Raw genomic sequence first — 13,450 nt, forward strand, 5'->3', positions numbered from 1 at the left:
TTTTTGCGGATACAGACTCAAGGCTGGCTCTAGGTTTTTTGCTGCCCCAAGCGCCAAAAAAACAAACAAAAAAAAGCTGGAGTGCTGCTGAAGCAGTGCCCCCGAAGCTCAAAAAAAAGGGGGGCCAGAGTGCTGCCCCTGGAAAAGTGCCACCCCAAGCATGTGCTTTGTTTGCTGGTGCCTAGAGCCGGCACTATACAGACTGACATGGCTGCTACTCTGAAACCTGATATTTCAATCATGTTTGAGCTTCAATTTTGTTCATTTTAATCAAACATAAGTTTATAAATAATCAGCAGAATGTTCCCCAAAGCCACCTGTCCTAGAAATCAGTTGGTATGGGAATAGATATTTTAGAATAAAATATCAGCCTACATTTAAGTGCAAAATCATCATCAACAAAAATGATGAACCGCAATCTCCTTAAGTGTGCCCTAATCACCTGTTCTCTGCAAAGGTGGGCCGGCTCCAGAGCACAGTAGCTATTTCTCAGGTCTTGACAAACACACTCACTTTTTGTCCCCAAGCATTACTGCACTGAAAGTTGTGTAAAAAGAAAAGGAGGACTTGTGACACCTTAGAGACTAAAAAATTTATTAGAACATAAGCTTTCGTGAGCTACAGCTCACTTCATCGGGTTCATACAGTGGAAAATATAGTGGGGAGATTTTATATACACAGAGAACATGAAACAATGGGTGTTACCATACAGACTGTAACAAGAGTGATCAGGAAAGGTGAGCTATTACCAGCAGGAGGTGGGGGGGGGGGGAACTTTTGTAGTGATAATTAAGGTGGGCCATTTCCAGCAGTTGACAAGAACAGAGGGGTGGGGGGGAATAAACAAGGGGAAACAGTTTTACTTTGTGTAATGACCCATCCACTCCCAGTCTCTATTCAAGCCTAAGTTCACTGTATCCAATTTGCAAATTAATTCCAATTCAGCAGTCTCTCATTGGAGTCTGTTTTTGAAGTTTTTTTGTTGAAGAATTGCCACTTTTAGGTCTGGTAATAGAGTGACCAAAGAGATTGAAGTGTTCTCCGACTGGTTTTTGAATGTTATAATTCTTGACGTCTGATTTGTGTCCATTTATTCTTTTATATAGAGACTGTCCAGTTTGGCCAATGTACATTGCAGAGGTGCATTGCTGGCACATGATGGCATAGCACATTGGTAGATGCGCAGGTGAATGAGCCTGTGATAGTGTGGCTGATGTGATTAGGCCCTTTGATGGTGTCCCCTGAATAGATATGTGGACACAGTTGGCAACAGGCTTTGTTGCAAGGATAGGTTCCTGGGTTAATGTTTTTGTTGTGTGGTTGCTGGTGAGTATTTGCTTCAGGTTGGGGGGCTGTCTGTAAGCAAGGACTGGCCTGTCTCCCAAGATCTGTGGGAGTGATTGCTCATCCTTCAGGATAGGTTGTAGATCCTTGATGATGCATTGGAGAGGTTTTAGTTGGGGGCTGAAGGTGACGGCTAGTGGTGTTCTGTTATTTTCTTTGTTGGGCCTGTCCTGTAGTAGGTAACTTGGCAAATGTGGTTGTATCGTAGAGTTTGGCTGTAGACAATGGATCGTGTGGTGTGGTCTGGGTGAAAGCTGGAGGCATGTAGGTAGGAATAGCGGTCAGTAGGTCAATAGAGTGGTGTTTATGTGACCATCGCTTATTAGCACCGTAGTGTCCAGGAAGTGGATCTCTTGTGCGGACTGGTCCAGGCTGAGGTTGATGGTGGGATGGAATTTGTTGAAATCATGGTGGAATTCCTCAAGGGCTTCATTTTCATGGGTCCAGATGATGAAGAGGTCATCCATGTAGCGCAAGTAGAGTAGGGGCATTAGGGGACAAGAGCTGAGGAAGCATTGTTCTAAGTCAACCATAAAAAGCTTGGCATACTGTGGGGTCATCCGGGTACCCATAGTACTGCCGCTGATTTGAAGGTATACATTGTCCCCAAATGTGAAATAGTTACAGGTGAGGTTGTGCTCTGATCAGTTTCACATCTAAGAGAGAAAACTGGCAACTCCTTGGTAACTAGGCTGGCTGCTCTTGTCCCTCTTTGAACACCTTGATGAAGCCTCCAACAATGCCACCTGTTATCCCACCGAGAGACAAGGTGAGCGAAGTACTATCTTACATCGGTCCAATAAAAGATAGTACCTCACTCACCTTGTCTCTCTAATAGCCTGGGACCAACAGGCAATAACCAGACCCCTTAGCTGAGTCACATACAACCCTAGTACTAGTCTTTGTTGCAACAGCCCTTCTTTCAGAGTAACAGCCGTGTGGCACCTTAGAGACTAACCAATTTATTTGAGCATGAGCTTTCCTGAGCTACAGCTCACTTGGTTCTCCAACCGTCCTCTCACGTTGGGGGGGCAGGGAGGATAGTTTATTTTTTCCCTACACTCCGCTGTCAACCAGACCCCGCTGTCAGCCCGCCTCGACCATCTTGAAACCAAAACCTCACACACCCTTCATCGGACTAGAAGCTTTAGTAGGGGGACGTTTGATCTTCAGGAGGAGCGTGAGAGCAGGGCCGGGGAGGTCCGCTTGTCTTCACCATCAGTCACAATTCTGTCTACTAGGGCTGCCCTGCTCCGCCTGCTCTGCAGGGATCCAGTCAGTTCCTCCCTGGCCGGACGGGGGAGCGCCCCACGTGGCTCCGCTCAGCTCCAAGGTAAACGTGGGGAAGCAGCACCAAGCTGGGGAAGCGAGGACCTCCCTCGGGGGCTCCATGGCGCCGGGCTGCCAGGGGATATTCCCGGAACGCGGAGCCGATGTTCGCAGGGGCATGTCCCAGCCCCTCCCCTAGTCGCGGTTGGTGTGTGACGGCAGCGGGGCTGGGCGAGGCTCTGCGCGGGGGCGGGACCGGTGGGAAAGTGGTGGCCGCCGAGGCGGGGAGCCCGGCCACTTCCTCGCCCTCGGTTGCCGCGGAGTTTGCACGGGGCTCGCTCGGCGCCCAGCCGGGAGGTGAGGCTGGAGGCGGGGTGCCGCGCCTCGGCACAACTTCGCGGGTGGAGTCGGGTCTCTCTTGCGGCGGCTTTGTCCGGGAGGTATCGCAGCCGCCTCTGGACTGGGGCAGCCCGGAGGAGCCGCGCGATGGGCCGGGCGGGCGCTGGTTCCGATGGGGATTCTGGTTTACCCCGGCGCGGGGAGCTTCCCTGGGAAAGGACAGCGGAGCCGGGGGTCTCCAGCCCGGTGCTGGGGAAGCCGGGCTGTGCCGGGTAAGGAGCGACCCCGGAGGGCTGCCCTGCCCTGCGCGGGGTGGGGGACACGGCTGGGGCGCGGGGGGAGTCTCCTTTTCTTGCCTTCGCGGCGGAGGGGCGCTCCGCAGGTCCGGCGAAGTGCTGCCGCTTTATCCGTCTCTTTGCTCCTTGCAGGTCTCGCTGGGGGTGAGGGGACGCCCCTCCCCCCCGCTCCGCGCCGAAGAAGGGGAGCGAGTGGCTACCTGCGAGGCGCCCCGGGCCCCGCGGCTGACGGGAGGGCGCTGCCTTGCTCCCCTCCTGCACCCCCGGGGCAGCGGAACGGACCCCGAGCGGAGAGTTTCTGTCCAGGCTCCCACGGCGGGCAGCAGCGGCCGGATCCCGGCGCGGGCGAGCCGGAGAGGGGCGCGAGGATGGCGGGGCGCGCTCGGCGGGGCGCTGCGGCCCCTGCCCCGGGCGCGGAGAGGCGGGCGGCGCTGGGGCTGCTGCTGCAGGTGCTGCTGGGCTGGGGCTCGGCTCAGCAGCCCGGCTCCTGCCCCGCGCCCTGCGAGTGCTCCGAGGCGGCCCGGACGGTGAAGTGCGTGAACAGGAACCTGACGGCGGTGCCCCGGGACCTGCCGCCCTACGCGCGGCTCCTCTTCCTCACGGGCAACCGGCTCGCCAGCCTCCCGCCCGGCGCCTTCCTTTCGCCCCCCCTGCCGCAGCTCAGCCTCCTCAACCTGAGCGGCAGCCACCTGCAGCAGGTGGAGGCGGGCGCCTTCGCCAGCCTGCCCAGCCTAAGGCAGCTGGACCTGAGCGGCAACGCCCTGGCCAAGCTGAGTCCCGAGGCCTTCGGCAACGCCAGCAGCCCCCTGGAGGAGCTGAACCTCAGCAACTCCCTCCACAGCCAGAGCGTGGTGCCCGCCCTGGCCGAGCTGCTGGGCTGGGGGGTGCTGGGTAACTTGAGCCGCCTGGAGCTGGCGGACAACAGGCTGATCGCCCTGCCTGCGGGCATGTTCTCCTGCCTGCCCAGCCTGCAGCACCTAGACCTGCGGAACAACTCCCTGATGAGCTTGCAGGCCGTGGCCTTCCTCAGCCTGGCCCAGCTTCAGAGCCTTGACCTCAGCCACAACTCCCTGAAGTGCCTGAGGAACGCCACCATCTCCCAGCTCCACAGCCTACCCGCGCTCCACCGGATCAGCCTGGGCCACAACACCTGGGTCTGCGACTGCTGCCTCGAGCACTTTGTGAGCTGGCTCAGGGAGAGCGACCAGGTGGAAGGGAAAGAGGCCTTGAAGTGCTCTTATCCTGACAAGATGCGGGACAAACCCCTGGTGAAGACCAACAGCTCAGACCTGGACTGTTCTGTGCCTGTAGACATCCAGTCCCAATTGCAAACATCCTATGTCTTCTTAGGGATAGTGCTGGCTCTCATTGGAGCCATTTTTCTCCTGGTTTTGTATTTGAACCGAAAAGGAATCAAAAAGTGGATGTACAATATCAGAGATGCATGTAGGGATCACATGGAGGGATATCACTACAGATACGAGATGAACGCAGACCCCAGGTTAACAAACCTCAGCTCTAGTTCTGATGTATGAAGATACATTATGGAAGCAGGGCAAGGCACAGTAGCTATGCACGGCTGCTACTCTGAAACCTGTCATTATGCATGAAATGTAGACTTAAGCTTTATCCCCATGCTCACTTCCCCTCTCCCAGAGAAACAACAGATTTATTTGTGCCATGTGGAGAATATGCCTCCATATAATGTAAAGATAATGACTATTTTTTGTTACCCTGAAACATTGAGCAATTTTGCATGGTGTTGGGCTGTACATAAGAAACATGCTGCTATTCCCTCCCTTCCCCGCACCTGTTTTTCTTTGGAACTTGCTCTCAATAGTTATTTGAAACATTTTTCAAGATCTAAAATGAAAAAAGATCCTCTTTGATGTTCCCAAACCGCAAGAGCATATAAAATTTACCAATAGAGATATGATCCAACAAAAGCTGCCTCAATTTTTTTGGGAAAGAAGCTTTATTCATTAATTACAGTTTTGTTCTTAGGTATCCTGAGAAGAAATACCTGCAGATTTAAAAAGCTCCTAACAACTCTGTGCAAAGAAGCAACTAAAATAGTGAGCATGCACAAATACTTTGTAGTTTTACATGTTAGGGGAAACTTACAACCTCAGTAAGCCTCTTACTCTTTTGTAAAGTTCTTTTTGATGGCAGTTTAAGTGAAAATAGGATGCTTTTTTAATATAAACTGCATATAAACTCAGTTTGAACTGTTAAATAATTCAATAAATGTTCTTACAAAGAATTACTGTTGTGCTGAAATTTGTTGTTTAATGATAAAACTCTGAAATAAATGCATGGAAGTAGTTGTACCATATTAATTCACGGAAAACATTCTGTTTTTTATAGAACAGGGTCCAGTTTAGAGTCTGGTTATAAGTATTCACATGGCAACTTGTGAAACACCATATAAGAATATATAGATTCCACAGGGAAAACAGATTTCCTTTAATAAAAAAACTTAGCAAACAAAAGAACAGAGGCGAACGCTAGGTTCTCCCTTATCACTAAAATACTGCAAGATTATAAACAAAAAATTACATGAAAGTGTACACCTCAATTAAAAATCAAGTGTGATGATTTATGCTTAAGCTTCAGAAAAATCGCACCTAAACTATTGCTTTTAATTATAAAGTAGATTTTCCATAGTAAATTAAATGTTGACAAATCCTGAAGGCAGAATTTGGCACATGAAACTTAATGTTTATTATTTGAAACTTGCAATCCTTGGGCAATACTGCAGTAATCTACACTGTGCATCATGTTTTGAGATCTGACCTAATTTTACAACTTCTTAAAACTACTAACAGGTGATCTTTAATAATTCTATACATGTTTGTGCTTGACATTTGCCTATGAGTGACACTTTGATTAAATATTTATGCAAAATATGTAAGGAAGGACTTTATCATATTGCCTATTATTTAATTTTGATGGCATATATCAAAAGGGTAGCAACAGATAACCTAAGGAGATTTCTTTTGTAAACAGATTCTAAATGAAAGGGGACAGATTCACTTTGAACTTTTAAGACTTAATTTAATATTTCTGTTTTTTGGCTGAGCATGTCAATTATTTTATCCGACATTCTTAAACAATACTTAATGTAATATAAAGTTGGTCTGGTATATAGAGTATTTTTGCTTTTAATGAAAATTTTAGTAGCTATATGCCTTTCATAAGCATTTTTATGTACATAAAGAAGCTCTTAAACTAAGATATTGTGTAAAAATATATAAACTTAGTTTGACAGTTGTCACTGTTTAAATGCAATTGATTTTTATCCCTGCAGCTTGTGGTATTCTCAAACTAACTAATTTGTTTTAAGACTAACTTCTATAGCTTGAAATCAGCAACATTCACGAATGCTGATATTTGTCTTAAATGTACAGTATACACAATTTTGAGAATAAGGCAAAGGGAAGAACACACAATTTTGATAAATGTATTTTAAAACTAATGACCTATGATAGCTTCTCCTACTCTAATGATGAAGGATCACAGCAAACTAGATTCAGTTTACAGATTAAAAAAACCAAAAACTCCAATGCCTTTCCAAAAGTCAGTTACAAGTATTATAATAGTGCGATTAGTGTCTGAATAACTTACTGTGCAACTACCAAAAAATTCTTTAAAACTCATGGTTACTTAGTAAATGCAAAATAGTTTGTGTTACAAGATAGTATTTGTTAGTTACGTGACAAGCTATATTGTACTGGTTATTTGAGAGACTGTCCTCTTCCATATGTTTGTATAGTGCCTAGAACAATGGGGCCTCAATATCATTGGCCTGTAGGTACTACAGCTATATATAACGTTTAATAATAATTTGAAATATATACCAGCCAAGCAGTTTCCTGGAGGCGTGGACAATAAAATATCAGTCTATCATACATGGCTTATTGAGGATAGCTAATTGACTATCTTAGTCACGTAATCTGTAACTAAAAAATTCAGCAAGTCAGTGTTTGAGTAGTGGAAAAGTGTCTCAATTGTACCAACATATATTAGACTCAATGATTATCAGCATTTTTGTATGATAAAGTCACTGTAGTAGAATTGTTGAGAAAATTGGTGACACCTGCTTTAAAAAAGGTTCTTCCATTTACTTTCAAGTAGATTTATTAGTGTATGACCATTAGACTGACACTGTTGTGTTGTTTTGATACACACCTAAAATGTTTGACCAATAATAAATGCTTTGGTATTTTTGTAGAGACTATAAAATGCATTTGATCTTTAAAATCTCTTTTTTATAAAATTTGTGGTTGGTGCTTGTCTTCCTTTCCTATAAGAAATAGTTATAGTACACAGAAGACAAGAATAAGAGTTATAAAAGTGCTTCTGAATTTTTAAACGTGTACGTTGCAAATGCTTTGGGATTGCAGGGTTTTCTAAAGCTTACTCTTTCCCACTGCTTATCCTGCTTTGACTCCTTAAATTTCACCTAATTACTACTTCCAAAGCAGTTTAATTGGTGGGAGAGCTATTTTATTCCTTCAGACTTTAATAAAAAGTACGCAGTATTAAATGTGTTCAACTTTTTTTTTATATAAGCAACAGCTGAAAGTTCCAAATGGGCTGGTTGTCATTGAGGTTTCATAGGAAAGAGCATATGGCCTAAAGCAGGGGGTCAGCTTCAACAAGGATGAGTAGCCAAGAATCAAAAAGGCTAAATAGTATTCAATTAAAGGGTCTATCGCTGTCATAAAAGTAATCTAATTATAACAAGTTTAATCTTCTTTAAGAGGGGGAAGCAAAGTGAAGCTGGGAGTTAGAAGAATTTTAGTATGCTTCTCATAAATAAGAAGTGTAGTTTGGATAAGTTGTCATTGTCCATTCAGGGATAGAAAATTCCCCAAATCTTCCTAGGCCCAGTCAGCTGTTAGGTAGCTAAACATTTCATATGTTCAGCAAAACAGCGCATGACTGCTAGATTAGAAACTCCAAAAGTAATCAGAATTTTTAAACACCTGTTTTTAAATCTTTTCTTGTTGGGTAGTTTAACTTTTAAGCACGGCTAATAATGCCCTCCTAACAGATAGGTGAAGCCATCAGTCCAAACCAAAATACAGTACTGGCGAAAGCTGCCATTGAAGTTCTACATACACATGGTAGTAACATTCTCAGTGCAACAAAACTTCCAGCTAAAGCTCTAATTTTATAACTAACAGGTGTTTTCAATGAGGATTCATTATAGATCCATACTGTGAGTAAGTACACGGTTTCTCTTTTCTCATTCCCCAGAAATCCATTTGTAGGTGTATATATAATGAAAGGTTCCACAAACAGAAAATCAGTCTGAGTACAACTGCATTTTGAGATTCTCCGTTGTCATTTGCTCATAAGTTTTGATACTAAAAGGGCCCTGGTCAAAACTGACAGGACGAAAACTTGACACACGCTTTTTTTTATCTCTGCAGCAGCTGAGTGTTCATGAGCAACCGTATAATAACTCTGAACATGTGATGAAGGAAAATAACATTTGGTAAGAAAACATTTAAATTCCAAGCTTCCAAATTAATTTTGTATACTGTGATGGTTGGGAGGGTTAAAAAGACATTTTTAAAAGAGACCTTGATGATATCCGTTTTAAATTTGTCAGCAATGATAATCCCAACGCAGCTGATAGATACAATTATTGATCGCTGTCAGTGTTCTTACACTGTCGGAGACCCATGGGCTTTCTTATTGTGGACTGTCTTTATGGGTCTACACACATCTTATTTCTAACGATCTGCGGCAGCGAGGTTTTTATGTAAAGCAAGTAGAGCTAGGTTCTTATGACATTCTTAATTCAGGTGTTTCACCTGTGACTTTTTGGTGTGGCAAAATGAAATTTAGATGTATATAGCAGCAAACATATATGATACTTTACAAACAGATTTACATGTTTTCTGCCCAAATGGGCTTTCAGTGCTCTTTTAAGTGCAAGTTGTTTTAAATTAGCAAATCAACAAACTTGCACTCTTTAAGACTGCTGAAAATTATGTTCTAGGCCTACTACAGTTCCTATTAAATCAATGGAGACTCCCTTTGAATTCAGTTAAATTTGGACATCGATATAAATCGAAATAAAAATGGGGAACGATTAAGATAAAGGTTATTTTAATAGATGTATTTATATTGTAACTCTTTAAAAATAGTAATTTACATTTTTTCCCAAAGCATTCATTGGACAGCATTTTCCTCTTTTGCAGAGCTCAGTTTTATGGCATGTTAGTGAAATGTGTCTCAAGTTTGAGTTCTCTGAAATTATGCATGAGAAAACATCTAACATCTGAACAAACTAGTCATGATATTTTAATAGTGTGGTGAAAGATTTAGAAAGTTAAAGTCTGATTATTCTAGAAGTCTTATTCATGGAAGAGACTTCTAAAATTTTTAGATTCAGGGCATGTGCAAATTGAAGCTATGTTTTATAATTAAGAATGATTGTTGAACAAAGACATGTTGGTTTTGCTGTCAGATTATTTATAAATGTTGTGTGCTCTCTCTAGATTTATCTACTTTAAATTTTATAGGCAATGCTGGATGGTGGTTTTAAATAAAAATTTAATTTTTCTTTATAGTAGAGATTATGGATGTGGTACCAATTTTCATTAACTAGTACTGATAAGCCATTTATGTGCAAACTGCATGACTTTTTTTTTTAAGCAAGTAAATTTGACAAGTGATTTAAGGGATTGTGGCCTAATTATTCTTGTGGTTTTGAAATGTAATGTAATAGCTTTCTGCTTTAAGATTAATATGTGCAGTAGTTTCCAAGTTACATATTGATTTTAACACTATTAATGATGGATTTTCAGGTTTTTAATGGTTAGATAAAAAAATCTGTATTACGGTCTGCAAATATATATATTTACATATAATGAAATATAAAGAAATTATGGTGACAGTGTCAATTCTCTTACTATGGGGAAATTATTAAAGAAATTCCCAAGAGCTCTGCCTACACAGAGGTTGCAGGCTCAATCACTTAAAACAACAACCAAAAAACACCTTTTCCCTTGGGAATAAATCTCATTTTAAAAATCCCTATTTTCTGGGAACATTTTAGATTGTGACAAAGTGGAAATAAAAGTGAAGGTTGCTGTTTCATCTTCTGAGACATTGATATTGCAGAGGATTGAGGTCATTACAGTACTGTTGTGTTCTTTGTTAAAATGCATTGGCACAAGAATAAACCAGAATGAATGGTCAGTCTTAGAGCTAACTTCCTTTCTTTGTTTTGTTGCATTCTTAGTGTTAACTCAGCACAAAAAGATGTTCAAATGTAAACATATTAGGGTTGTCTACATATTGGAGTTTTACAGTCTAAAAACATTCAAACAGTTGTGTATGTTGAACTTTATGTACTAGAGAAGTCCCATTGAAGCTAATAGGTTTGTTCATGAGTTAAATATAGGGAGATACTTTTGCTTTTAAGCATCTAAACAAAAATGCATTGTTGACACCATTAAAAGTAAAATATTAACTGTCAAAAGAGTTTGTGGGATCCATTATATTGGTTAATCAACGGAGAGAGAGAGAGTTATTTACCCCTAGGGATATTCTGTGCCACTGCGCATTTGCAGAATTTATGTCCCCGGCCGATTTCTTTATTTCCCTGCAGAAAAATGACTTTGATGGGAAAGCAAAGGGAAGCCACAAGAGCGGTCATGAGACCCTCCCCAGCAGTATGTTTCGGGTGCCCAGGGCAGCTGACAGAGGTAAATCACTGTGCGGTAGGGAGTGGGACTGGGGAAGATCTGGCTGGTGGCTCCTACTCTGCACTGGGTTCAGCTGCTAGTCCCGGTTGGGCTGGGGAGACAGGACTTCCTCTTCCCATGCATGGCATCTGGGGCCATGTCAGACCCACCCCAAATTTCTCCCCCTGGCTGTAGGAAGCTCTACAAACTCTTCCCCCGCGCTTCCTGCGCCCATTGCTCCTCAGGTGGAGGGATCTCTGTGCAGGGAGCTGCTTCCCATGCATCCAGACTCCCTCATACCCAGACCCTCCTACCAAGCCTCACCACCCCAACCAGTTGCACCTGGATCCCCACCCCACTGAGGCCCACTCCCCCAGCATCTAGACCCACCCACTGAGCCTCCCACACCACCCTTCTGAGTTCTGTTCCCCTCCCCACCCAGAACCTCCCCCGCTGAGCCCCAAGTACCTTCACATGGACCCCCCCTGCAAAGTCCCATTACCGTTGCATCCAGAACCCTCCAACAAGCCCCTGTAATCCAGATCCTCGCCTGCTCCTGGATCTTCCACTGAGCTGCTTACACCCAGACTGCCCCGTACAGAACCCTCTCAACCCACACTCAGCCCCTCCATGCTTGGATCCTGTCTTGCTGAGCCTGCCTGTCCACACCTGGTCCACCTGGCAGAGAGGAGCAGGGCCCTGGGGTGTTTCTAGGGCAGGCCTGGTCCTTGTGGTGTGTCAGGGTTGGGCTCAGCCTCACTGCTGAGTCCGTGTCCCAGGGGGAGCTGCACAGTGATCTCCCATCTCTGTGCAGCCAGTGGCCTGTGCTCCTCAATGCCACGCTGGAGCCTCCACATTTATCTGACAAATAAAATTTGCAGAATTTTAAAATATAGTGCAGAACATTTTAATTCTTTGGTACAGAATGCCCTCAGGAATAGTTGTTGAAGTGACAGCCTGTCTCTTCTGCTTAACCACAATGTGACCTTGGGCATATCACTTATGGCCTAGACTTTTCACGAGTGCGGAACACTTCTAACAGGGTGAATTGGCTTTATATCACCAAGTGGAAAACCTCCATTTAAATCAGAGATTTTTAATCAACTTTTTCATTTGTACTTGAGCTATTTTCTAAAGAAAGATGCATTCTCATAGGTTGCTATAACCATTAAATCATGTTGATTTACAATTAAATAGAGCCTTTACATGAGATGTGGTACATCTTTTTGCTACACTATAACTATATTTATTTAAGCAATTATATAGCTTAATAATTTCACATTCTTATTAGCTGTGCATTTTTAGTAGGTTAGAAAATAGTGAATGATGTTGCTTATTTACTAGAAAAAAGCATCTTTTTCATGATTTGTGTTAAGCTGCATTAGGATGGTAACTAAATTTAAACACTGCAACATATACAATTTAAACAGATCAAACTTAAATGTTTAGATATATAAACGTCTCATCAAAACATGGTTTACATTCACAATTAAATGATTTATTAAAAACAGGGGAATTAACTATAGTGAATTAAATTATTCTTTCAGGTCAGCCTGGGAAAGTTTTCAAATATGGTTAAGTGAAAGTGACTGGCACTTGAGATCCTACTCCCCTAAATCCTGATGAAGATGACACACTCTCTTAAATTACTTAGGCTGACCTATTGTACCATATTTAGAAAGCTTGACCTAAAAACTTAGCTGTTTTTCCCCAGATTCTTTCTTTATGTAGAAAGCAGCCTTTAAATTACGTTTTTGATAAATGCTCTTGGATTCAGCATATTTATTTTTATTTGAATTTTTGAAGGTATAATTTAGGCCTAAATACATTGTGTATTAAATTCAAAGATTTTCTTTCAAGAGATTTATATTTTAAATTTTTTTTAAAAAAATCCAGTTAAAAAAATTGGAATTTAAACCCTTACATTCCACCTTCTCTCTCTCTCCCCCCCCCCCCCCCACCATCACTCTCAATGGAAGCAGCTGGTGCTTAAATAACCAATGTTTTAAAAAATGACTAATGATTCTGGGTGCTCAGCTTGACACCTTTAAGGGGCCTGACTTTTGAAAAGTGCTGAAAATCAGGCCTCTGGAAATTGTCTTAAGTTGGGCATCCAAAACTTGAGCAATTCTAATCATAAATTTTGGCTAACATCTCTGAAGATCAAGTTTCAGAGTAACAGCCGTGTTAGTCTGTATTCGCAAAAAGAAAAGAGTACTTGTGGCACCTTAGAGACTAACCAATTTATTTGAGCATGAGCTTTCGTGAGCTACAGCTCACTTCATCGGATGCATACCGTGGAAACTGCAGCAGACATTATATACACACAGAGATCATGAAACAATACCTCCTCCCACCCCACTGTCCTGCTGGTAATAGCTTATCTAAAGTGATCATCAAGTTGGGCCATTTCCAGCACAAATCCAGGTTCTCTCACCCTCCGCCCCCCCCCCCACACACAAACTCACTCTCCTGCTGGTAATAGCCCATCCA

General features: G+C 43.3%; 1 protein-coding gene across 1 annotated transcript; it reads left to right on the forward strand.

Annotated features, from left to right (window-relative positions):
- The first annotated feature begins 3,616 nt into the window (after positions 1-3,616).
- TPBG (trophoblast glycoprotein) lies at positions 3,617-5,373 on the forward strand. The gene has a single exon (XM_077811629.1). It carries the CDS (start codon positions 3,617-3,619, stop codon positions 4,781-4,783), a length of 1,167 nt encoding a protein of 388 aa, XP_077667755.1. The 3' UTR covers positions 4,784-5,373.
- Positions 5,374-13,450: the final 8,077 nt, after the last annotated feature.

Source organism: Eretmochelys imbricata, chromosome 3 (genome assembly GCF_965152235.1).
Source record: "Eretmochelys imbricata isolate rEreImb1 chromosome 3, rEreImb1.hap1, whole genome shotgun sequence".
Taxonomy (NCBI): domain Eukaryota; kingdom Metazoa; phylum Chordata; order Testudines; family Cheloniidae; genus Eretmochelys; species Eretmochelys imbricata.

Coding starts and splice junctions, on each gene's coding strand:
- TPBG (XM_077811629.1), top strand. CDS start 3,617: ATGGCGGGGCGCGCTCGGCGGGGCGCTGCGGCCCCTGCCCCGGGCGCG.